The sequence below is a fragment of the Nelumbo nucifera genome, chromosome 4 (assembly GCF_055504915.1).
Source record: "Nelumbo nucifera cultivar China Antique chromosome 4, China Antique-T2T, whole genome shotgun sequence".
In the NCBI taxonomy this organism is placed as follows: Eukaryota; Viridiplantae; Streptophyta; class Magnoliopsida; order Proteales; family Nelumbonaceae; genus Nelumbo; species Nelumbo nucifera.
Genome location: NC_142652.1, coordinates 56,781,106 through 56,805,063, shown reverse-complemented (window position 1 = coordinate 56,805,063; position 23,958 = coordinate 56,781,106). Strand labels below are relative to the sequence as shown.

General features: G+C 41.5%; 1 protein-coding gene across 5 annotated transcripts in view; it reads right to left on the bottom strand.

Moving 5' to 3' along the window:
* LOC104589907 (polygalacturonase inhibitor (DUF639)) overlaps nt 1-23,958 on the bottom strand; it is a 70,111-nt gene that overhangs the window by 2,739 nt on the left and 43,414 nt on the right. The window contains exons 8-10 of one of the 5 annotated variants that reach the window (XM_088903947.1): nt 23,390-23,502; nt 8,142-8,432; nt 7,993-8,029 (exon numbers count right to left, since the gene is read on the bottom strand). In XM_088903947.1, the coding sequence (XP_088760073.1) occupies nt 7,993-8,029; nt 8,142-8,432; nt 23,390-23,502 (441 nt within the window). The remainder of the gene's footprint in view (nt 1-7,992; nt 8,030-8,141; nt 8,433-23,389; nt 23,503-23,958) is intronic. The other 4 variants (XM_088903948.1, XM_010248378.3, XM_010248376.3 and 1 more) reach the window with 4 other exon arrangements.

Genomic DNA, 23,958 nt, shown 5'->3' with positions numbered 1-23,958 from the left:
TTTATTATTTTTTTCGCAATCGGTTCAAGGGGCCGGTTTAGGACTCCTCCACCCCCTGAACCGATCAAACCCCCGATACACCAACTGTAGGGGCGTATCGGAGGGGTCCCAGAACGATATGCATCGGCCGATACGGGCCGATACTTTGAACCTTGCATGAAGTTGTCATGTGATTTAGGTTAAAAATGGGCATGGATTTGGGTATGGAGCACACATTCTCTTAAGAAGAGAATTCTTACCAATTGAAGATAAAGTCCTAATCCAAATTTGATTTGGATAAACTCTTAATTAAGTTAGCAGAGTGCTCTATATAAGGGACTAAGAGGGGAGGGGTGAATTCACCAATTCTCTCCACTCTCTTACTCTCTCCTCTCCTCCCTTTGCCTCCCCAAAACCCTAATTTGACCCAGCTATGATTGGTGCAGATTTCCATCAGTCCTCTACTGTGTATTTGCAAGAAAAACATCATAGCATATCAGGTTCACATACCCACTTCGATCCAAGAAAGTTGGAGACCTATTTTTGCTGTAATGGTGTTGCTGAATTGGCTTCACATACACACTGCACCATCTTCAATTGGAGGCCGATTTTGGGACTGAAATTGGGCATGAACTACCACTCTCAGAGCTGCAGATTGTGGACTCTGTATCAGGTATAATCAGTGAAAGCTAAACTACTGTAGCCGAAGTAGCAGAAAGGAGAAGAAGAAGAAGAAGAAGAGATGCTGGAATGTCGAACTGAACTGCTCAGTCGACAGTACTATTATTTATATTATGATGTAGTACAATGATACAGGAAGTTACTAGAATGCCCCTGATTAGTGATGGGACACCCAAACAACTTAAAACATTAAACAGGATTAGGCCCATTAACATAGGCCCAGTACAGGACAACTTAAACTTAAGTATAGGCTAATAAGAACTCTTATCAGCCGAATACTCATACATACAAAGACTTCAATCCAACACTCCCCATCAAGCTAAGCAAGGATATCAATCATGTTTAGCTTGCCAAGCATGTCCCTAAACTTTGCTGCTGCCAGCCCTGCAATTTGCATCTCAGATGGAGTATAAGGCACACAGAGTTCACCCGTGACAATTCTTTCTCTAACAAAGTGTCGATCAATCTCAATATGTTTTGTCCTGTCATGCTGCACGGGATTGTTGGCAATGTTGATGGCAGCTTTATTGTCACAATACAGCCTGAGAGAACCTTCAACCTTAATGCCAAGTTCATTAAGAAGAGTTCTGAGCCATAAGAGTTCAGCAACCCCGTGGGCCATAGCTCGATATTCTGCTTCTGCACTTGATCTAGCCACTACATTCTGCTTCTTACTACACCATGTGACTAGGTTTCCTCCCACAAATGTACAGTAACCCGAGGTTGACTTCCTGTCTCCAACAGACCCAGCCCAATCTGCATCAATGTAGGCTTCAATTTCAATTCTATTGTTTTTCCTGAAGAGAATTCCCTTCCCTGGGCAAGTCTTCAAGTACCTGAGAATCTTTTCAACTGCTTTCATATGAGGGATCTTTGGAGAGTGCATAAATTGATTGACAACATGCACAACAAAAGTAATATTTGGCCGAGTGAGGGATAAGTATATCAGCTTCCCTACCAATTTTTGGTATCTCTCTCTATCACAGTAGTCCTCCCCTACTGATTCCTGCAGGTCATGATTCTGTTCCATTGGAGTATCTGCTGGCCTGCACCCCATCATGCCTGTTTCCTCAAGGAGGTCAAGAACATACTTCCGCTGACATATGTAGATTCCCTCTCTTGACCTGGCAACTTCAATCCCAAGAAAATATCTCAAATGACCAAGTCTTTGATCTCAAATTCAGAAGCTAGAAACTCCTTCAGTCTTTTTATCTCTTTCAAGTCATTCCCGGTAATTACCATATCATCCACATAAACAATGAGTGCAGTAAGTTTGCTATCCTGTCTCCTTATGAACAAGGTGTGGTCTGCACCACTCTGAGTGTACCCCACTTTCTTCATGGCCCCATAGAGCCTCTCAAACCATGCACGGGGAGATTGCTTCAACCCATATAATGCTTTCCTCAGTTTGCACACCTTTCTACCAAAGTCATAGCCTGGTGGAGGTTCCATAAATACCTCTTCATGGAGGTCACCATTTAAGAAGGCATTCTTCACATCCAGCTGATGAAGTTCCCATGAAAAATTTGCTTCTAGCGATAATAGAACCCGAATTGTGTTGAGCTTTGCTATTGGGGCAAAGGTTTATTTGTAGTCAATCCCTTCTTTCTGAGTAAACCCCTTTGCCACAAGTTTGGCCTTGTACCTTTCAATGGACCCGTCCTCCCTGTGCTTTACAGTAAACACCCCACTTGCACCCAACAGTGGTCTTCCCCTCTAGCAGATCCACTAATTCCCAAGTTCTTGCTTTCATTAGGGCTTTCATCTCTTCATTCATGGCTTCTTTCCACCTTGGATCAGACACAGCCTTTGAGTACCTAGAAGGAACACACACAGAGGAAAGAGCAGACACAAAGGAGTGATAGGAAGGAGATAAATGTGAGTAAGAAACAAAATCAGCAATGGGGTGTCGGGTGGTGCAAGAGCGGATAGGCTTACGGAGAGCAAAAGGAAGATCCAAATCAGAAGTATGAGAGTTGCAATTACCTTGGATTGTAGAGACAGATTGACCCGAGTCCAACTGGTTGCTGTCATGAGGTTGAGGGCCCCTTTTTCTTCTGTTGTATGTAAGTATCTCTTTTTATTGCCTACTGGAGCCTTCAGAAACATCTACAGCATCAGGAGAGGTAATCGGCGCAATGGGAGCCTCACTGGGTTGACCCGGAATGTCACAACAAGGAGTAGGAGGAGAGGATGGAAGACCCGAGGCAGATAGGGGAACAAAAAAGGAGGGAGAATGAGAATCCTCTTCCATCCCACTAGTCTCCCCCTGAAGAGGATTTTGAGAAGACTGAAAATAGGGTTGAGACTCAAAGAAGACCACATCTCTGGTGACATACTTTCTCTTGGAGACAGGGTCATAACACTTGTAACCCTTTTGTGTAGGAGAGTACCCCAAGAATATTCCCTTTGTAGCCTTAGGATCCAGCTTGGTCTTCTTTGGATCCTTCACATGTATGAAACATATACAGCCAAAGACCCGAGGAGGAAGGGGAAAGTTTGGAAGAGTGGGGCACAAAACAGAGAAAGGGGTTTTCATACCCAACACCTTAGATGGCATCCGGTTTATCAGATATGATGCAGAAAGTACAGCTTGAGACCAATATTGCTTGGGGACTTTGTGCTGGAATAGTAAGGCTCGAGTTGTCTCCAATAGATGTCTATTCTTGCGCTCAGCAACCCCATTCTGCTGAGGAGTATAAGCACAGGATGCCTGATGTAGTATGCCAGCATCTTCCATGAATAAGTTCAAGGATTTTTCAAAGTATTCAGCAGCATTATCTGATCTGAATTGCTTAATCTTCTTATTAAACTGTGTTTCAATCATCTTGCAAAATGCCATGGTTATCCGTGGTACTTCATCCCGTCCTTTTAACAGGTAGATCCATGTACAACGAGAGTAGTGGTCAATAAAACTGATAAAGTACCGGAAGCCATCAAAGGAAACAATGGATGAAGGGCCCCAGACATCAGAATGAACCAAATCAAAAGGAGAACAAATTTCATTACTGGAAATTGGATACACAGTTCTACATTGTTTTGACATTTGACATACTTCACAGGTTAGACTCTGACTTGGAATGCCCTTAAACAATTCGGGAAACAACATTTCTAATGAAGAGAAAGACACATGACCTAGCCTAGCATGCCAAAGATGCAGCTTAGCTATTGACTCCACACTTTCCGGACTACTAGCAGCAGATGCTTGTAAGGCTGAGCCAATGTCTGCATCAAGGTAGTAGAGGCCTCCATACTCATGACCACACCCAATCGTTCTCCTTGTCAATCTGTCCTGGAAGACACAATGAGTAGGAAAAAAGGTTATACTACAGTTCAAATTTTTGGTAAGTTTTGAAACAGACAAAAGATTTGAGGTAAGACTGGGAACATGTAAAACTGATTTGAGAGAGAGGTCCTTGCTTAGGTCAACCATTCCCTTTCCAAAGATAGTGGAGAAAGACCCGTCAGCAACTCTCATCTTATCCTGACCAGACAACAAATGATATGAAGAGAATAGGGAAGACATATGTGTCATGTGGTCAGTAGCACCGGAATCAATAACCCAAGAAGTAGAGTCAATAGAGCCAGTGGCACTGAAGGCAGAGGCTGTACCTGATCTGGCAAGAGATGTAGAAGCAAAAGAATTATTTCTTAGACGGGCTAATGCCCTGCTAAGGACCTCAACCTCACTAGCAGTGAAGCCCAAAGTACCAGTTCCAGAGGAATCAGCAACCTGTCCCATAGGAGAAGAAGACACTGTTGATGTATTTTGTGAGTTGTCATCATTGTTGCTGGTGACAAAATTCCCACTTGCCGCAGGCCTGTTATCTCTAGAAGAAGCATTTCTAGGTATTGAAGACATTTTGACTGCAGCCACTGTGTAGGTGACACTGATTAAGACTAGCCGAAGCAGTTCTGAAGGTTCTGAAGCTAAGGGTTCTCAACTATTGTGCTATGCAGACTCCACTTGAACTTCGAGTACTGCAACTGTAAAGAGAGTGCCCCTCCTTGCGGCCAATACTAGGACTGCTGACATCAGTCCTCAACTAGGGTTCACAGTGCTAAACAATCTGGAGCTGGCAGCTCCCTAGGTAATCTCACAGCAGTGGTGAGGGGTTTCGGACTGATAACCACCTTGGACTTGGAGCTGTTTACCACATTGCTATGCTGGTAGAAGTGTTCACAGTGCTGGTAGAACACTAGATAGACTTCACTTGGGCTGAACCAAAAACTGCAACAGTTCGGGTACAGTAGCAAGTGAACAGTTCGAGGCTGCAACAGTAGCAAGTGAACAGTGGGCTCTGTAGAAGAAGCTAAGTCTGTGTGAGTCTTGCTGGAGCACCGAAGCTGCAACTGTAGAAGAAGCTAAGCCCCTTTCGGCTAGTGCTAGGACTGCTGAAATCAGTCCTCAACTAGGTCTGTCTTATACAGACCTCTCTTAGTAGCCAAATAGCTACTATTTGCTGGAAATAACCTAGTAGGACATCTACTTCTGGGTTTTACTTCCCTTGAGTCCTACAACGAAGAGAAACCCTAGGTTCGAACTTGCTTTACTCTCTTACACCCCTAGGTCTTCACTGCAGCAACCCAGAAAAGGAAGAGAGAAGATGAAAAGACAGCAAGAGAAGAGAGTGTGTGTCGGCTGAAACCAGGAAGAAGCTAATGCTCTGATACCATGAAAGCTAAACTACTGTAGCCGAAGTAGCAGAAAGGAGAAGAAGAAGAAGAGATGCTGGAATGTCGAACTGAACTGCTCAGTCGACAGTACTATTATTTATATTATAATGTAGTACAATGATACAGGAAGTTACTAGAATGCCCCTGATTAGTGATGGGACACCCAAACAACTTAAAACATTAAACAGGATTAGGCCCATTAACATAGGCCCAGTACAGGACAACTTAAACTTAAGTATAGGCTAATAAGAACTCTTATCAGCCGAATACTCATACATACAAAGACTTCAATCCAACAATCAGTTTTTAATTTGGTTTCAAATCTGGTCCAATTTAGTGCAAGATCGATCCCGAAATTTCAGATTTCAAAATTACCGGGAAATTGGTTCCCAGTTGGGGTTAAAAAGAATTTTAAAAATTAGGCCAACCACTAAACTTGGTTTGGCTAAGTTTAATTTGATTTCTAACCCTTCCAACACTGTTGTGCTAAATGCCCTTAGTTCATAAAAGTATTATGTATGAGACCACATGATTGTTATAATATGGACTTAAAACTTCACAACCAGTGGATACACTTGGGGAAATGGGTCTCATTTGCTCAGGTTGTGACCTAAGGTGTGAAGGTGAGTGTTTACAAGAAACATTGAATTGGACCAAACCCAACATTCTCCTGGACTTTTTGACAAGTGGAACAACTAGTGTTGCTTTTAATCCCTAAACTTGATATTGATATCAGATTGAGTATCAGACTTATCTATGTTTGATATGCCAACCAGGGAGATCCTTCTAGGGTTAAATATCTAGATATGTTGGGATATTTAAGAAAGGTATCTTGATTGATGATCAATGTGATAGGATCCAATACTATGACAAGACATAGATAACACTTTGTACAACTTCCTCCTTGGAGTCCTAAATCTACCAGCACTAGGATTATCTAAATCATCAATGAAGGATCTAGTGGTGTTGGAAATTGGACACCATGTTATAAAGACAAAGAGGGAAAGAGTCATTCCCTTAATGTGGGTCAAGTTTTTATAGCAAAGAGATTGATTGCAAGTGATTGATTGGACTATATTGACTTGATTATGACATAACAGTGGCTGAACCAATATACTTGGGCCTTTAGGATGGTAAGGTTCCAAGTGATTTTTAAGTGTTTAGACACTTAATAGGCCTGATCATTTAAGCCCATGACAGTTATGGTCGAATTAGCCTATAATGGCTAATTAAAACTTAAGTGTCTGGCCCCACTAGCTTATATAAAGCATGTGACATGTTGGCTCTCCCATTAAGTTGTGGGTCCCACACCATACAAGCTGTAATTTCCTAATTGGATAAATATTTTCCATAAATAATAGAGTGCTAATGAATAATTAAGAGTTTCACATTAGATTCCTAGTCAAACTATGTGCTAGACATGTTTAGTAAGATTAGGATTTGACTAATTAGACTAGTTAGATGGATTCCAATGAGCCAACCTAAGGCTGATTTAAGAGAGCTGGACTCTCTCTAATCTTATCATAAGTGAATTAGGAGTTGTAAATAGATTAGGAGAGGGCTCTTGCAGCCCTCCCAAGTCTATAAATAAAGAGGAATGAGAAGGGATCAAACAATGCATGTTCTCCCTTACTAGCTGAATTCAATCCCACCATTGTGAGACCCTTTTGCTAGGTTTTGAATCCCGTTCTACCAGAGCTTTTATCCATTGTTTGTAGCACTATTGCAGCTTTGTTTTGGGTAAAGAAAACCACCCAAAAACGTGAGAAAGGTCAGACCTTTGCTGTTGTACATTCTGGAGAAGAAATCCAAGACTAAGGATAGAGTTGCACCATCTTCAACTTGTTGCAGTATTACTAGGAAGATTCAAGCTTGGGTGTGAGCACCACTTTGGATTATGCATTTGTGGAATTCAAAATCAGGTAATGCACTCAATCTTGATCCAAAAAGATCTGATCTTTCATGGTCCAAAAACCCAATCGACCTAATGAGAAAAACTAGTTCTTTTCATATTGTGCAATTTTAGCATTAGGGTTCCATAAATTTTTGAAATCCTATCTTTCTAGTTGCTGGATTTTTGGCACAAAATGATCATTGGATGATCAACTTTCAGTAATACCCTTATTCTTTTTTTTTTTAATTTATTACATTATAATACTTTGTCTCCTCTTAAAGGATATTTAGTAATCCAAAGTGGTTTTTATTGCTTGCAATCAACAAGGTCTATTTGACCATTGATCAACTATAATAGTTCAAAAGTTTCTTAGTAGAATATATCTTCCATTGATCTGCAATTAAGCATACAGACTTCAAAAAGAACATAAATCTAATGAAAAAAGGTTCAGGTCAACAATAATCCTTTATATCAATTTTGTATTTTTAAATAAAATACGTTTTCGATGATTTTTCACGCCCAACTATAGTTAATGTTTTAACTTTTATATACTTAAATACCCCTTCTATTTATTCAATTTCCTATCTTTATCCTTATATATTGTTTTTAATAACCAAAACTACCCCTTCTATATATCATCTTGCACATGCAACACGTGCCACACAACTAGCATATGAAGACAAGTGCTGAACAATTTTACGATGCCACATATTTAAACATATCTGATCTATTTGGGAAAAATCCAGATCAGATAATCATACTTTCTTTTTGGCATATCCACCAAGAGGTAATTTAACCCTGCAAAGGTAACAGCATAGATGTTGAGATGGAAGCTTACAGGAACTAGAACATGGAATTTAAGTATATAAAAGGGTGCTCTTAGCTTACAGGAAGCTTACAGGAAGCTTACAGGAAGAAAAATTCTTTAAGGTTCTTTAGGTATGTTGAGATGAAAACCTGAGGAAGAGCACCAAACAAGAGTGCTCTTAGCTTGAGGAGAATAATATTTCCAGCTTGAACCAGTGTTTCAAATTGAGAAATTGCTTCCTGTAATGATAGCAGTTGTTCTACAGCATTTCGAGTTGGAGGAGCTGTAACTATGAAAGCTTCCAATGGCTTCCCTTTGTTGCAAAACTTGTGCCAAATCATGAAAGCCGCAATGGATACAAAAATACAAGGGATAATGTACCTGATCCAACCCCTACAAGCCATGATTAACTGTTCCATTAAGTTTCATTTTTTTGTGCAAGTTATTAAATAAATAAACATTATTGAAGCTGTGAGAAATTCAAGGTACCTAATAACAATCTACCGAGTACTAATGTATAATTCTAAAATGTGGAAACATATAATGTTAAACCCACACCCAAAGGACCTTAGCATCAAAGAACTTATGCAAGAAAAAAGTTAGGTCAAAACATTAATTTTTTTGGTAGTTAAGTTTAAATTATATTAAAAAAGGAAAAGAAAAGAAAAGAAAAGAAAATATAAACTTGCAAGGACAAATCTGATGGGGGAGCCGCAGAAACTGAAATCCCCCTCCTCAATATAGAAAATATACAAATCCCCTCAAAACCAACCCTCCCCCACAGAGAAAAGCTCAACACCAAAACAAACCCAAAATTCATCCTTAAGAACATTGCCTCAAAGCCAACACCAGATGAGGAACTCCACAAAACCAAGCTTCAGAAGCTAGCAACCAGATTGCTACCCAAAACCAAACGGTACTGGATCACATCACAATGAATTCCTGCATCTCCCTTGCACACTTTTAGCAGATTTCGGATCAGCTTGCACCAGCTTATCAACATACAAATCTTCTAGTCTCCTCAGATTTCTGCTCCCTGGAAGGCCATCAAAGTCATACAGTTCCATAGCATTATCCAGGGACTCCTCACTGCATTGCTCTTCCTCTAAACTGTACACAAGTCCTTGGAGTGTCTCTGGTTAACAGCCTCGGTCCCCAAAGCTCAAAAGTACTCCCTAGCCCTTTCTTCACCACCCATGAAAATCAAACCCAATTCCTTCCCATTTGAGCATCATCATTCACAAGGTGCTCTATCACTGCTTCCTCTAACCACCTTATCTTGCGCACAAACCTCCTGAGGACAAGTATACAATGTCTCACCAGAAACCAACCCAACAGCCTTCTTTGAAGGCACTGCCTTGTTGCACCAATGTGACTCCTCGTAGATGTAGCTTGTTTCCTTTGTTTTGCTAGTTGAGAGTTAACTCACCATTTACTAATTTCTTTTGGTTTTGTGCCTAGCATTTGGGAATGGTTTTCTTTCTCATTTTGGTTATAGATGGCTTCCACCAATTGACATTGCAAGGCTGTTTGATGTTTCTTTCCTTCCCTTTCTTACTAGAAAAAATAGGCTTTCATGGAGATGCAGTAAGGCAGCTATTCTCTGGTCATTGTGGGAGGAAAGAAGTAAAAGGATATTCAAGGGGACATCAAGGAAAGAAGTACAGTCTGTAACTGTACTGAAGCACTTCTGGGCTGAAAACAACACCACTTCAGGCTGAGCAGATACTGAACTGAAAACAACACCACTTCTGGAGGTCGAACCTGGACTGTGACCACCCTACGGTCTGTTCAATCTCCCAGACACCAACTAGGACTGTCTACTCAGTCCTTCTACCTAGATCTGTTCTACACAAATCTCTCTAGCAGCCGAATGGTTACTAACTGCACAGAACCACTAGTAGGGCATAAGCTTCTAGGAAAAACTCCCCTTGGGCCCTACAGCCAAGAGAAACCCTAGATACAGGCCTTGCTATTGTCTACGGTCAGCCCTAGGGTTTCTTCACAGTAGTAGAGATAAGAGAGAAAAAAAGGAACAGAGAAGAGGAAAAGAAGGAAACTAGTTGTAACCAGTCAGGCCGAATGGAGCTCTGATACCATGTTTGCTGGAGAACAGCAGTAGAAGAGGAAGAAGAAGAGAAGAGAAGAGGTTTGAGAATGGGCAGCAATAGTGTCTTAGCCGGCCCTAGAAGCTAGTATATATATTTACAATAAGAGGTTACATAAAAGGACTAAAATGCCCCTGATTAGTGATGGGACACCTAGACATAATAAAGAAAAATAAAACAGGTTTAGGCCCAATAACTAAAGGCCCATAATAGACTAGGAACTTAAACATGAAAGTTAAACTAAGCCCACCAACACTTAACCACTCAAACCAACAGTTTTCTTGGTCCCACCTATCATGTTCAGCTGACTCACTCTTGGGTTCTTTCACTCTTCCATTTATGTAACCAGCTTTTCCCCTTGCTGTTACATAAAGTTTTACACTTTTAGCCCACTCCAGATAGTTTAGGCCATTTAAAGGGGCAATTGGCATGGGAAACATCATGTTTTCACCTCCCATACCAGCTATGCTACGGGTTGATGTAACCCCAGATGAAGCAGAATCATCATTTGCCATTGAGGGGGAGGGTCTACACTACAGAAAACAGAACCACAAGTGCACCAGACCAGTTCTCCACACAACTACTATCTTTACAGTCATAATCAGAATGCTAAACCCCAAAGACCTTGCTTCTGAAATGAGAAAAGTACTGCTGAAATCAGTCCAGTAACAGTTCAGAACAGTCCAGTAATCAGCATTAAAACAGTCCAGCAACAGTCCGGCCATTAAAATAGTCCACTAACAGTTCGACCATTAATAAGGAGTCATACCAACTGACTAAAACACATACCTGTGATAAAAAAGAAACTACACACCCCTGCCCAGCGCCTGTACGGAGGTGTAAACCCAGAAAAGAGGCCTTCACAGCATTAACCACAGAGAAAAAGGAGACACACCCCTGTCCAGCACCTGTACGAAGGTGCAAACACAGAAAGAAGTCTTCACAGCATCGATCAAAGAGAAGAAAGGCCTTCCCAGCATCGGCCCTCTTCTACTAGGGTTTCCTTAGTGCTATGACCAAGGAAGAACCCAAAAAAAAAGATGGTAACAAGTCGCCTGACCAGTCCGATTAGGTTTTTTTTTGTCTTCAACGTCCAAGGGATCAAGAGGAAAAAACTGGGAAGAGATTTGATTCAGATGAGAGAAAGGATCCCTATAGCCCAGAATTGCGTTCTGATACCAACGTTTTCTTTCTTGGAGAGAGAGAGAGAAGAGAGAGGAGAGAAGAGAGGAGAAGAGAAGGGAAGAGAGAGAGATCTGATTGAGAGTCAAAAAGTATTGCTGGCAACGCCCAGCTTCTTATTTATATTAACATAACATAAAGGAAGTAGGAGATTACAAATATCCCCCTGGCGGCACACCCTAATAAAAAACTAATAAAAAAGAAAGAAAGGAACAAGCTGACACCACCCTAGGCTGACAGCAAACAACAACTATAGAAAACTGTTGAACAAGAGAAGAGAAAGAGAGGAGAGGCGAGAGGACTGAGAGCCCCAAAGAATACTGTAGGCGTGTGCAGTATGTTATTATTTATACTAGGATGGTCGTACAACATAAAAAATGAAGAAATTACAAAAGTACCCTTGCGGTACTAAACATATGTGTACAACAACATCTGTCAACACTCCCCCTCAAGTTGGGGCATAGATATCAATCATGCCCAACTTGTCACAGAGATCATGATGTCTGGAATGGTGTAGCCCTTTTGTAAAGATGTCTGCAAGTTGGTTCTCAGAGCTGACATAGGGAGTACATACTTCGCCTGTGATGACTTTCTCTCTGATAAAATGCTTGTCAACTTCAATGTGTTTTGTTCTATCATGTAGCACTGGGTTAGCAGCAATGTTTATACCTGCTTTGTTATCACAAAATAGAGTCATAGGCTTGTCCACTGGGAAACCCAACTCACTCAACAGATTCTTTATCCACATACTTTCAGCTACTCCGTGAGCCATTGCACGATATTCAACTTCCGCACTGGATCTAGCCACTACATTTTGCTTTTTACTCCTCCATGTAACAAGGTTCCCTCCTATAAAGGTGCAGTAGCCACTAGTAGACTTTCTGTCACTTTGAGATCCAGCCCAATCTGCATCTGTATAAACTTCAACTTTCAAATGCCTGTGCCTTTGGAATAACAAGCCAGCACCAGGAAACTTTTTTAGATATCGGAGGATTCTTTCTGCCGCTTCAAGATGAGTGGACCTAGGTGCATGCATGAATTGACTGAGGACACCAACAGCATAAGCAATGTCTGGGCGAGTCATAGAAAGATATAACAGTCTCCCTACAAGCCTCTGAAACTATTTCACATCCTTGAGAGGTTCACCTTGGCTGTCACCTAATTTATGGTTGGGGTCAATGGGAGAATCAACTGGCTTCACTCCCATCTTTCCAGTGTCCTGAAGTAAATCTAGGACATATTTCCTTTGGGAAATGAAGATACCCCGAGTTTTGATCGGGCAACTTCAATTCCAAGGAAGTATCTGAGAGGTCCTAGATCCTTCACTTCAAACTGAGTGGCAAGGAAACCCTTCAACCTCTGGATTTCATCCTTCCAATCACCAGTAACAATTATGTCATTCACGTATACTATTAAAGCAGCCATTTTACCTTCTCCTCTTTTCACAAACAGTGTGTTATCTGATTGACATTGCTTGTATCCTTTCTACTGAACCGCAACATGGAATCTGCTGAACCAAGCTCTTGGTGATTGTTTCAGCCCGTATAAAGACTTCTTCAACTTGCACACTTTCTGTTCATTGCCTTGAGCCAGGAAACCAGGGGGTTGAATCATGTAAACTTCTTCTTCAAGATCACCATTCAAGAATGCATTCTTGATGTCAAGCTGATGTAGATCCCAATCCAGATTAGTAGCAAGAGAGAATAGAACTCTAATGGAGTTCATCTTGGCAACAGGGGCAAAATTTTTTGCATAATCAACTCCGTACACTTGAGTAAACCCCTTTGCCACTAAGCGAGCTGTATACCTCTCCACCGTTCCATCAACCCTATGCTTGACAGTGAACACCCATTTACATCCAACTGGATCCTTTCCCTTACGAAGATCTACAAGTTCCCATGTGCCATTTTTATGAAGGGCATTAATTTCTTCCTTCATGGCATCTGTCCATTCAGGTACTGAAAGAGCTTCTGCCACATTCTTGGGGATAGGGACACTGTCAATAGAGGTAAGGAAAGCACGAAATGAGGGTGAAATGTTCTCATAGGAAACAAAGTTGGAAATGGGATGTTTAGTGGTGCACAATCTAACACCTTTCCTGTGAGCAATAGGAAGGTCAAGGTCATTAGCAGCAGAGGTATCAATTTCAATAGAATCAGGAACATCATTGGGAGCCAAGTTACCTGAGTGGGTATGATCCTCCCCCGAGGAGTTTGATGGCACTGGAGGTACAGCTTCTAGATTCTCCACAACTCTTGAATTTGGTTGAACTTTGCGACGATGAAAGAAGACACGAAAAGGCGGAGGATCAAAAAGAGAAGGGAGCTGAACCAATTTCTCCTCATGCTTACACTCCCCCTGAGGAGAAACAGGAAAGAAAGGCTCATCCTTAAAGAAAGAAACATCCATGGAGACATAGAATTTCCGAGAAACAGGATCAAAACAACGGTATCCCTTTTGAGTGAAGGAGTAACCAAGGAATAGCACGAGAATCCAATTTCCCACAGGTGGGAGACAGATTTTGGACAAAGCACCGACAACCAAATACACGGGGAGGAATGGGAAGAAGGGGGGCCTTAGGAAAGAGAAGCTGATGTTGGGCTTTGTACTCTAACCAACGAGAGGGCATACGGTTAATGAGGTAGGTAGAACAAAGAACAGCCTCAAGCCAAAAACGTTTGGAGACATTCATATGGAGTAGTAAACCCCGAGCCACTTCAAGGAGATGTCGGTTCTTCCGTTCAGCCACACCATTTTGTTTTGGTGTTCGAGCACAAGAGCTACGGTGAAGTGAACCACGCGAAGCAAAGAACTCCGTGAGATCACTATGAAAAAATTCTTTCGCATTGTCTGATTGAAAATTTTGGATTTCAGTCTGAAATTGAGTGAAGACCAACCGCTGAAAATCTTGAATAATTTTTGGTACTTCCTCCCTGGTTCGCATAGGATATACCCAAGTATATCTAGAATAATCATCAATGAGGGTAATAAAATACTTGTAACCACTTTCAGATGGTAAAGTAACAGAGCCCCATACATCAGAATGAACAATGTGAAAAGGAAATTCAGATTTACTATTTTTACAAGAAAATGAGTTCTACAATGTTTACTTAACTAACACGTTTGACAAGAGAAATCTGAAACGGACATTGACTTAAACAGTTCTGGAAACACAACTTTTAAAGACTCAAAAGACAAATGACCAAGGCGACAATGCCATAAATAAACTTGACTCTTACAGGACTGACTCATAGACTCTGTAACATGAAGACTAGCCTTATTCTCCAGCATGTAAAGTCCATCAACCATACGTCCCCTACCAATCGTCCTCCCCGAGGCCAGATCTTGAATCACACAATGAAAAGGGAAAAAGGTCACTGAGCAGTTTAAGGAATTAGTAACACTACTAACAGAGAACAAATTAATGGGAAATTTTGAAACATGTAGGACATCAGAGAGGTAAGGCCAAGGGGAAGAGAAATGGTTCCTTGACCAGCTATGGAAGTGTATGATCCATCAGCTAGTCTCACCTTGTCTCTTCCAGAAAGAAAGTGATCGATTTGAAAGTAAGAGGACGTACCAGTCATGTGTTTTGACACTCCAGAATCAATGATCCGTGGAGAGTCAAGGGTGTGAGAAGCAACATGGAAAGTTGTGGCAGAGTTACCTGACGTAGATGCAAATGAGGTTGAGGGAGGAGCATCCATCTGACGAATTGCTCTACCATAGAGCTCTAAATGGTCATGGAAGGAATTCATAATATCCTCCCTTGGGTCAGATCCAAAGAGATGTGTCTGAGTCACAATAGGGATGGAGGGCCGATTCTCCCGAGTAGCCATGTTGGCCATGTTGTATTTCTTTGTACCTTGCTGTCTGGACCTTTTATTCACATTTGAACCTTGCTTCTTATTCAGATCTTGAACCCATTTTGGTTTCCCATGAAGATCCCAACAGGTATCTCTAGTGTGTCAGGGTTTCTAGCAATGAGTGCACCACAATTTGTCCTTATCTTCTGTTTTTTTCTAGAGATCTCCTTTCCTGGAAGAAGATCCCACACTAGTAGAGACACCCCCTTTTGCTGCCAACACAACTACATCCCCACCAGGGTTGTTCATCAAATTCCTTCTACTCTCTTCAGATTGTACAAGAGCATAAACTTCCTGAACTGATGGAAGATCCTTAGAACTGAGAATCTGGACTCTGATAGATTCGTACATAGGATTCAGACCATGTAAGAAGGCAAACACACTTTGCTGGGAGACAAGTTTCTTGTACAGTTTTGCATCCTTGTTGTTGGATTGAAGTCTCTATATGTATGAGTGTTTGGCTGATAAGAGTTCTTTAGGCCTGTGTTAATGGGCCTAAGCCTGTTTAATGTTTTTAAGTTGTCTGGGTGTCCCATCACTAATCAGGGGCATTCCAGTAATTCCTTGTATCATTGTACTACATTCTAATATAAATAACAGTATTGTCGACTGAGCTATTCAGTTTGACATTCACAGCATTTCAGAAGTCTTCTTCTCTTCTCTACTACTTCGAATACAGCTCCTAAGCTCACATGGTATCAGAGCATTAGCTTTTCTTCTCTTGCTGTCTTTTCATCTTCTTTCTTCTTTTTCTGGGTTGTAAGAGAACAAAGCAAGTTCGAACCAAGGGTTTCCCTTGGTTGTAGGGCTCAAGGGAAGTAAGACCCAGAAGCAGATGTCCTACTAGGTTATTTCCAGCAAATAGTAGCTATTTGGCTACTAAGAGAGGTCTGTATAGGACAAACCTAGTTGAGGACTGATTTTAGCAGTCCTAGCACTAGCCGAAAGGGGGAGAGCTTCTTCTACAGTTGCAGCTTCGAAGCTCCAGCAAGACTTGCACAGCACAGTGATAAAGAGCCCTAATTTCAGGTCGGTTATCAGCCCAGAACCTCTCACTTGCTGCTGTACCCGAACTGCTTCAGCCCAAGTGAAGTCTACCTAGCGAGCTACCAGCACCTGATTGTCCAGCACTGTGAACACTTCAGCCAGCTCTAAACAGAGCCATCTACTTTATGACTGAAGTCAGGATGTCCTCGCTATCCGGAGAAGTTTCCTCTAGAGATAACAGACCTGCCGCAAGGTCTTCAAACCTGGAAAACCCTAATCTGCACAGCTTGCAGATTACAAGTGTGCTACTGGATGAGTATAACTTCAAAGAGTGGTCCGTCTCAGCAAGGCTTTTCATTACTTCCCGTGATCTCACAGGCTATTTAGATGGGGACAAGAAGGAACCTGAAGTCGGCAGTCCTGAGCATGCCGTGTGGCGCAAGGAAAATGCCACAGTCATGTCTTGGTTGCTGGCCTCCATGACTCCTCGGGTTGCCAGACTGTTCATCATTTCCCTACAGCTACTAAGATTTGGGAAAAGGTATCTAAGACCTACGGCCAGAAGAAGAACAATGCTAGAATCTACAGATTGAACTAAGACATTGCAGCTCTAAGGCAAGGAGATATGACAGTTGCAACATACTTTGCAACTCTGGAAGGCCTTTGGGAAGAGCTTGATCATTACTTGATATTGGATTGGGAAAATGCCAAGGACAAGGAGAGACATGATCAGCAAATTGAAGAGAGCAGAGCCTTCAAGTTTCTGGCTGGCCTAGACCCAGTGTATGAGGGTATAAGGTCACAAATTCTAGGGAGAGATGAATTGCCGGAGCTACACCATGTCTATTACCTGGTGAGAAATGAAGAAGTCAAGAGAAAGGAGATGCAAGTTGACTCTCAGACACAGTCAACTAAACTATCTGGAGAACATTTAGCCCTAGTCTCCACTAAGGGAAACAAATATCCAGACAAGAAGTCCCTCAAGTGCACCCACTGTGGTGGTGAGAAACATACAAAAGAAAAATGTTGGGTCCTGTATCCTCATCTGAAGCCAGCTGCATTGAGAAAGGACAAGAGACAACATAAGGGTCATACGGCAAGTGGGAATCTTGCCACCAACAACAACAGTGGTGACAACTCACAAAGTACTCCAACAGTGTCTTCTTCCTCCATAGGGCAGGTTGTTGACTCCTCTGAAACTGGTACTTTGGGCTTCACGGCTAGTGAGGTAGAGGTTCTCAGCCGGGCATTAGCCCGTCTAAAAACCAATTCTTTTGCTTCCACCTCTCTTGCCAGATCAGGTATAGTCTTTGCCTTTAGTGTAACTACCTCCATTGATTCCACTTCTTGGGTGATTGATTCCGGAGCAACTGACCATATGAAACATATGTCCTCCTTATTCTCTTCATATCATTGGTTGTCTGGCCAGGATAAGATGAGAGTGGCTGATGGGTCTTTCTCCACCATCTCTGGAAAGGGGGTGGTTGACCTAAGCAAGGACCTCTCTCTTAAATCAGTCCTACATGTTCCTAGTCTTACCTCAAATCTTTTGTCTGTTTCAAAGCTTACAAAAAATTTGAACTGTAGTATAACTTTTTTCCCTACTCATTGTGTTTTCCAGGACAGATTGACGAGGAGAACGATTGGGAGTGGTCATGAGTATGGAGGCCTCTACTATTTTGCTGCAGACATCGGCTCAGCCCTACAAACTTCTGCTACTACTAGTCCGGAAAGTGTGGAGTCAATAGCTAGGCTGCACCTGTGGCATGCTAGGTTAGGTCATGTGTCTTTCTCTTCATTAGCAATGTTGTTTCCCGAATTGTTTAAGGGCATTCCAAGTCAGAGTTTAATTTGTGATGTGTGTCAAATGTCAAAACAATGTAGAACAGTGTATCTAACTTCTAGTAATGAAATTCGAGCTCCTTTTGATTTGGTTCATTCTGATGTTTGGGGACCTTCACCCATTGTTTCCATTGATGGCTTCCATTACTTTATCAATTTTATTGACCACTATTCTCGATGCACATGGATTTATCTGTTAAAAGGACGAGATGAAGTACCACAGATAACTATGGCTTTTTGCAAGATGATTGAAACACAATTTGATAAGAAGATTAAGCAATTCCGATCAGACAATGTTGTTGAATACTTTGAAAAATCCCTGAACTCATTCATGGAAGATGCTGGCATGTTACACCAATCATCCTGTGCTAATACCCCTCAGCAAAATGGAGTTGTTGAGCGCAAGAACAAACATCTATTGGAGACAGCTCGAGCGCTACTATTTCAGCACAAAGTGCCCAAGCAATACTGGTCTCAAGCTGTACTCACTGCATCATACCTGATAAATCGGATGCCATCTAAGGTATTGGGTATGAAGACCCCTTTCTCTGTTTTGTGTCCCACTCTTCCAAAATTTCCTCTTCCCCCACGGGTTTTTGGTTGTATATGTTTCATACATGTGAAGGATACAAAGAAAACCAAGCTAGATCCCAAGGCTACAAAGGGAATATTTTTGGAGTACTCTCCTACACAAAAGGGGTACAAGTGTTATGATCCTGTCTCCAAGAAAAAGTATGTCACCAAAGATGTAGTCTTCTTTGAGTCTCAACCCTATTTCAAGTCTTCTCAGAATCCTCTTTAGGGGGAGACTAGTGGATTGGAAGAGGATTCTCATTCTCCCTCCTTTTTTGTTCCCCTATCTGACTAAGGTCTTCCATCACCTTCCACTACTACTAACTATGACATTCCGAGTCAACCTAGTAAGGCTCTAAATGTGCCAGTTACTCCTCCTGATGCAGCAGATGCTCCTGAAGATTCCAGTAGGCAACAGAAGGAGATACTTACATACAACAGAAGAAAAAAGGGCTCTCAACCTCATGACTGCAACCAGTTGAACTCAGATCAATCTGTCTCTGCAATTCAAGGTAATTCTGACTCACATACTTCGGATTTGGATCTTCCTATTGCTCTTCGTAAGCCTGTCCGTTCTTGTACCACCCGGCATCCCCTAGCTGATTTTGTTTCTTACTCACATTTATCTCCTGCCTATCACTCCTTTGTGTCTGCTCTTTCCTCTATACGTGTTCCTTCTAGGTACTCAGAGGCAGCAGCTGATCCAAGGTGGAAAGAAGCTATGAATGAAGAGATGAAAGCCCTAATGAAAGCAAGAACTTGGGAATTAGTGGACCTGCCAGAGGGGAAGGGCACTGTTGCGTGCAAGTGGGTATTTACAGTAAAGCACAGGGAGGATGGGTCAATCGAGAGGTACAAGGCCAGACTTGTGGCAAAGGGATTTACTCAAAATGAAAGAATTGACTACAAAAAAACCTTTGCCCCAGTAGCAAAGCTCAACACAATTCGGGTTCTATTGTCACTAGCAGCAAATTTCTTATGGGAACTTCATCAGCTGGATGTGAAGAATGCCTTCCTAAATGGTGATCTTCATGAAGAGGTATTCATGGAACCTCCACCAGGCTATGATGTTGGCAAGAAGGTGTGTAAACTAAGGAAAACATTATATGGTTTGAAGCAGTCTCCCCGGGCATGGTTCGAGAGACTTTGTATGGCCATGAAGAAAGTGGGGTACACTCAGAGTGGTGCAGATCATACCTTGTTTACAAGGAGACAAGATAGCAAGCTTACGACACTCATTGTTTATGTGGATGATATGGTGATTACCGGGAATGACTTGGAAGAGATAAAGAGACTGAAGGAGTTCCTAGCTTCAGAATTTGAGATCAAAGACTTGGGAAATCTGAGATATTTTCTTGGGATTGAAGTTGCTAGATCAAGAGAAGGAATCTACATATGTCAGCGGAAATATGTGCTAGATCTCCTAGAGGAAATAGGCATGATGGGATGCAGGCCAGCAGACACTCCAATAGAACAGAACCATGGCCTACAAGAATCAATGGGTGAGGACTACTGTGATAGAGAAAGATACCAAAAATTGGTAGGAAAGCTGATATACTTATCCCTTACTCGGCCAGATATTGCCTATGCAGTGCATGTTGTCAGTCAATTCATGCACTCACCAAAGATCCCTCACATGAGAGCAGTTGAAAGAATTCTCAGGTACTTGAAGACTTGCCCAGGGAAGGGAATTCTATTCAAGAAAAACAGTAAACTTGAAATTGAAGCCTACACTGATGCAGATTGGGTTAGGTCTGTTGGAGACAGAAAATCAACCTCAGGTTACTGTACATTTGTGGGAGGAAACCTGGTCACATGGCACAGTAAGAAGCAGAATGTAGTGGCTAGATCAAGTGCAGAAGTAGAATATCGAGCTATGGCCCACGGGGTTGCTGAACTCTTATGGCTCAGAACTCTTCTTAATGAGCTTGGCATTAAGGCTGACAGGACAAAACATATTGAGATTGATCGACACTTTGTTAGAGAGAGAATTGTCTCGGGTGAACTCTGTGTGCCTTATACTCCATCTGAGATGCAAATTGCAGATGTATTGACTAAAGGGTTGGCAGTAGCAAAGTTTAGGGACATACTTGGCAAGCTAAACATGATTGATATCCATGCTTAGCTTGAGGGGGAGTATTGGATTGAAGTCTCTCTACGTATGAGTGTTCGGCTGATATAAGTTCTTATTAGCCTATACTTAAGTTTAAGTTATCCTGTACTGGGCCTGTGTTAATGGGCCTAAGCCTGTTTAATGTTTTTAAGTTGTCTGGGTGTCCCATCACTAATCAGGGGCATTCCAGTAATTCCTTGTATCATTGTACTACATTCTAATATAAATAACAGTATTGTCGACTGAGCTATTCAGTTCGACATTCACAGCATTTCAGAAGTCTTCTTCTCTTCTCTACTACTTCGAATACAGCTCCTAAGCTCACACTCGTCACACTTCCAACCCACATTCTGGTAATGGTCCAACTCCTTCCAGACAGAAGTCAAGTCAGAGTAATATACTGATAAACACCTCTCCCCCTGTCTACAAGTAGACGATTCTGCCTGCAGTTGATAGATCTTGGCATAGTGTCGCAGTTTTGAATATGTAGATTTTGCTTGTTCCCATATCTCATTTGCAGTTTCAGCCCACATGAAATTCTTCCTTATTTGAGGTTGCATGGAGACTAAGAGCCAAGACATAACCATACTATTCTCCTGATTCCATCTATCATATTCAGCACTCCCAGAGTATGGTTCTTTAATTCTCCCATTAATATAGCCTATCTTCCTCCTTGCAGTGATGTATAGCTTGATCCCTCTTGACCACTGTAGGTAATTTAAACCATCAAGAGGGACAACATCCATAGGAAAGGATAAGTCACCACCCCCACTCATTCCATTCAGCATTGAAGAAACTCCAAATGTGGCTGAATCTTCACCACTCATGATTTCAGGTTTAAAAAACAGCACCCAAAGGAGCGCTGCCTCACAGAGTTGTTATAGAAGGCACCAGGCACTTCCTGACCTTCAGTCCACTAAAAAGACTGCTATTGCAGCACACAAACAGGTCCTTATGACCTACGGTTTCACAGGGATCCAAGAACAAACACTGCTGTTGCAGCACGTAAACAGGTCTGTATGACCTACGGTTTTACAGGGATCCAAAAGACAAGCACTGCTGTTGCAGCACATAAACAGGTCTATATGACCTACGGTTTTACAGAGATCATACGACCCCACAACATAATGAAAGGAGCAAGGTGAAGTTCACCACACACCTAATCGGCAGACCTGGTATAGTGCCAACTTCAGGGTAGTCGAACAGTCAATGAGAGCAAAGTAAAAGAAAGAGCTACTTCAGCCCATCAACAGGGTAGCCGAACAGCAGTAACACAAAAAAGAACACTTCAGTCGAATACCAGGGCACCCGAACAGCAGATGAACAGTAGATAATACCTTCTTGAACATCAGATGATAGCCTCTCTATAAACCAGAACTTTCTCTACACTGGAAGATGAAAAGTCAGGCAGGCTTCTACTTGCTTAAGGTCGAACAGCAGATGGATACAGCTGGGAGATGAAGAGACTGACTGCTCGACATTGGAAGATGAACAAATCAGATTTGCTCAACATCACCCTTCAGGCCTGGACGACTTGCTCTGATACCATGTTGAACAAGAGAAGAGAAAGAGAGGAGAGGCGAGAGGACTGAGAGCCCAAAAGAATACTGCAGGCGTGTGCAGTATGTTATTATTTATACTAGGATGGTCGTACAACATAATAAATGAAGAAATTACAAAAGTACCTTTGCGGTACTAAACATGTGTACAACATCTGTCAACAAAAACAAATAAATAGCCCTAACAACAGACAGAAAATCTACTATAGGCTAATGTACTCCCATGCGGGAATCTAATCACTTGGAAAAGTAAGAAGCATAGTGTAGTTGCTAGAAGTAGTGTGGAAGTTGAATACAGGGCAATGGCACACACCACTTGTGAAGTGATTTGGTTAAAGCCTCTCCTCCAAAAGATTGGCATTCCTGTTAACAAACCAATTAAAGCTCTTATGTGATAATCAAGTTAGCACACACATTGCTTTCTAATCCAGTTTTTCATGAGAGAACCAAGTACATAGTAGTCGATTGTCATTTTGAAAGGAAAAAGGTGACAAGTGGTGATGTTGTCACCATGATCACACCCTATGTAAGATTAGAAAATCAGCTAGCTGATCTATTCACCAAAAGTTTAAGCCATGCCAAGATGGGTTACATTTGTAACAAGCTAGAGCTTTATGATATATGCTCCAGCTTGAGGGGGAATATTAAAGTCTAAGGTTCAGGGGCAATAGTGTCTTTTTCCCTTTGTTTCTAAGTCTCATGTTATATGTAACTCTTGGAGGGTATTTTTGTAATTTTGTCTTTATTAGAAGCCTAATAGAACAAAAGTCGACAAGAGGGAGAAGACAGTTTGGACCTCTCTCTCCTAGACCTAGTTTCTTCTTTCTTCTTCCTTTTCCTCTCTTTTTTGACTTTGTCTCAAACAAATCTCTTCCTTGTCACTTTTCTTCTTTATTTCAACTTTTTCTTACACTTCTTTTTGGCCTTTATCACACTAATGATGAAAAGAAAGGAAAGCAAAAATGGTTTTTTTTCACATAATTAATACAACAGAATAATCAAAATCCGATGATAAATGATGCCAATTTCAAGATTTCTGCTACTAGGCACATGCCTATCATTCAACACAAACTATGCCACAAGAAAATGACCTAGAAATTTCCTTAGGTAAAAAAAATACCTGAAAATTGTGTAACAAATCACCACCAGAAACATTGCTGACTTAAAAGGATCATCCCAAGAAGCCAAAAACTGAAGCCGCTGAAATAATTCAACTACTGGGAATAATAGTTCCTACAAACAAATAAGAGAGAAAAGAATCTTCTTGACTGGATGTAAACATGATACTTAAAAAGTTGATTCAGTTGAGTGCATGGAGACTAGATTACCAAAATCTCCATTTTATCTCAGATCTTGAATCTTTTGCTACTGAGATAAGTTCTAGGAAAGAGATTTCTGACATTTACTCATTTAACATGTGGTACAACCAATTATTATCTATCTAGAAAGTAATAGATACTATTTCAGACTCATAAGTGACTGCTACCTATTGAATAATACAAGGTCACATTCCATTGGATGATCATCACCATCCAAGAAGCAGCTTTATTTGGCATTGTCATTGACTATGGGGAGTATTCAACAAAAGTTATTTCACAATGTTATTAGGATCATTCAGGGATGACTCATTCAAGAGGTGGGCTGTCAATTAGATGATCTGGACTATAGGAACATATATTTCTTGGACAA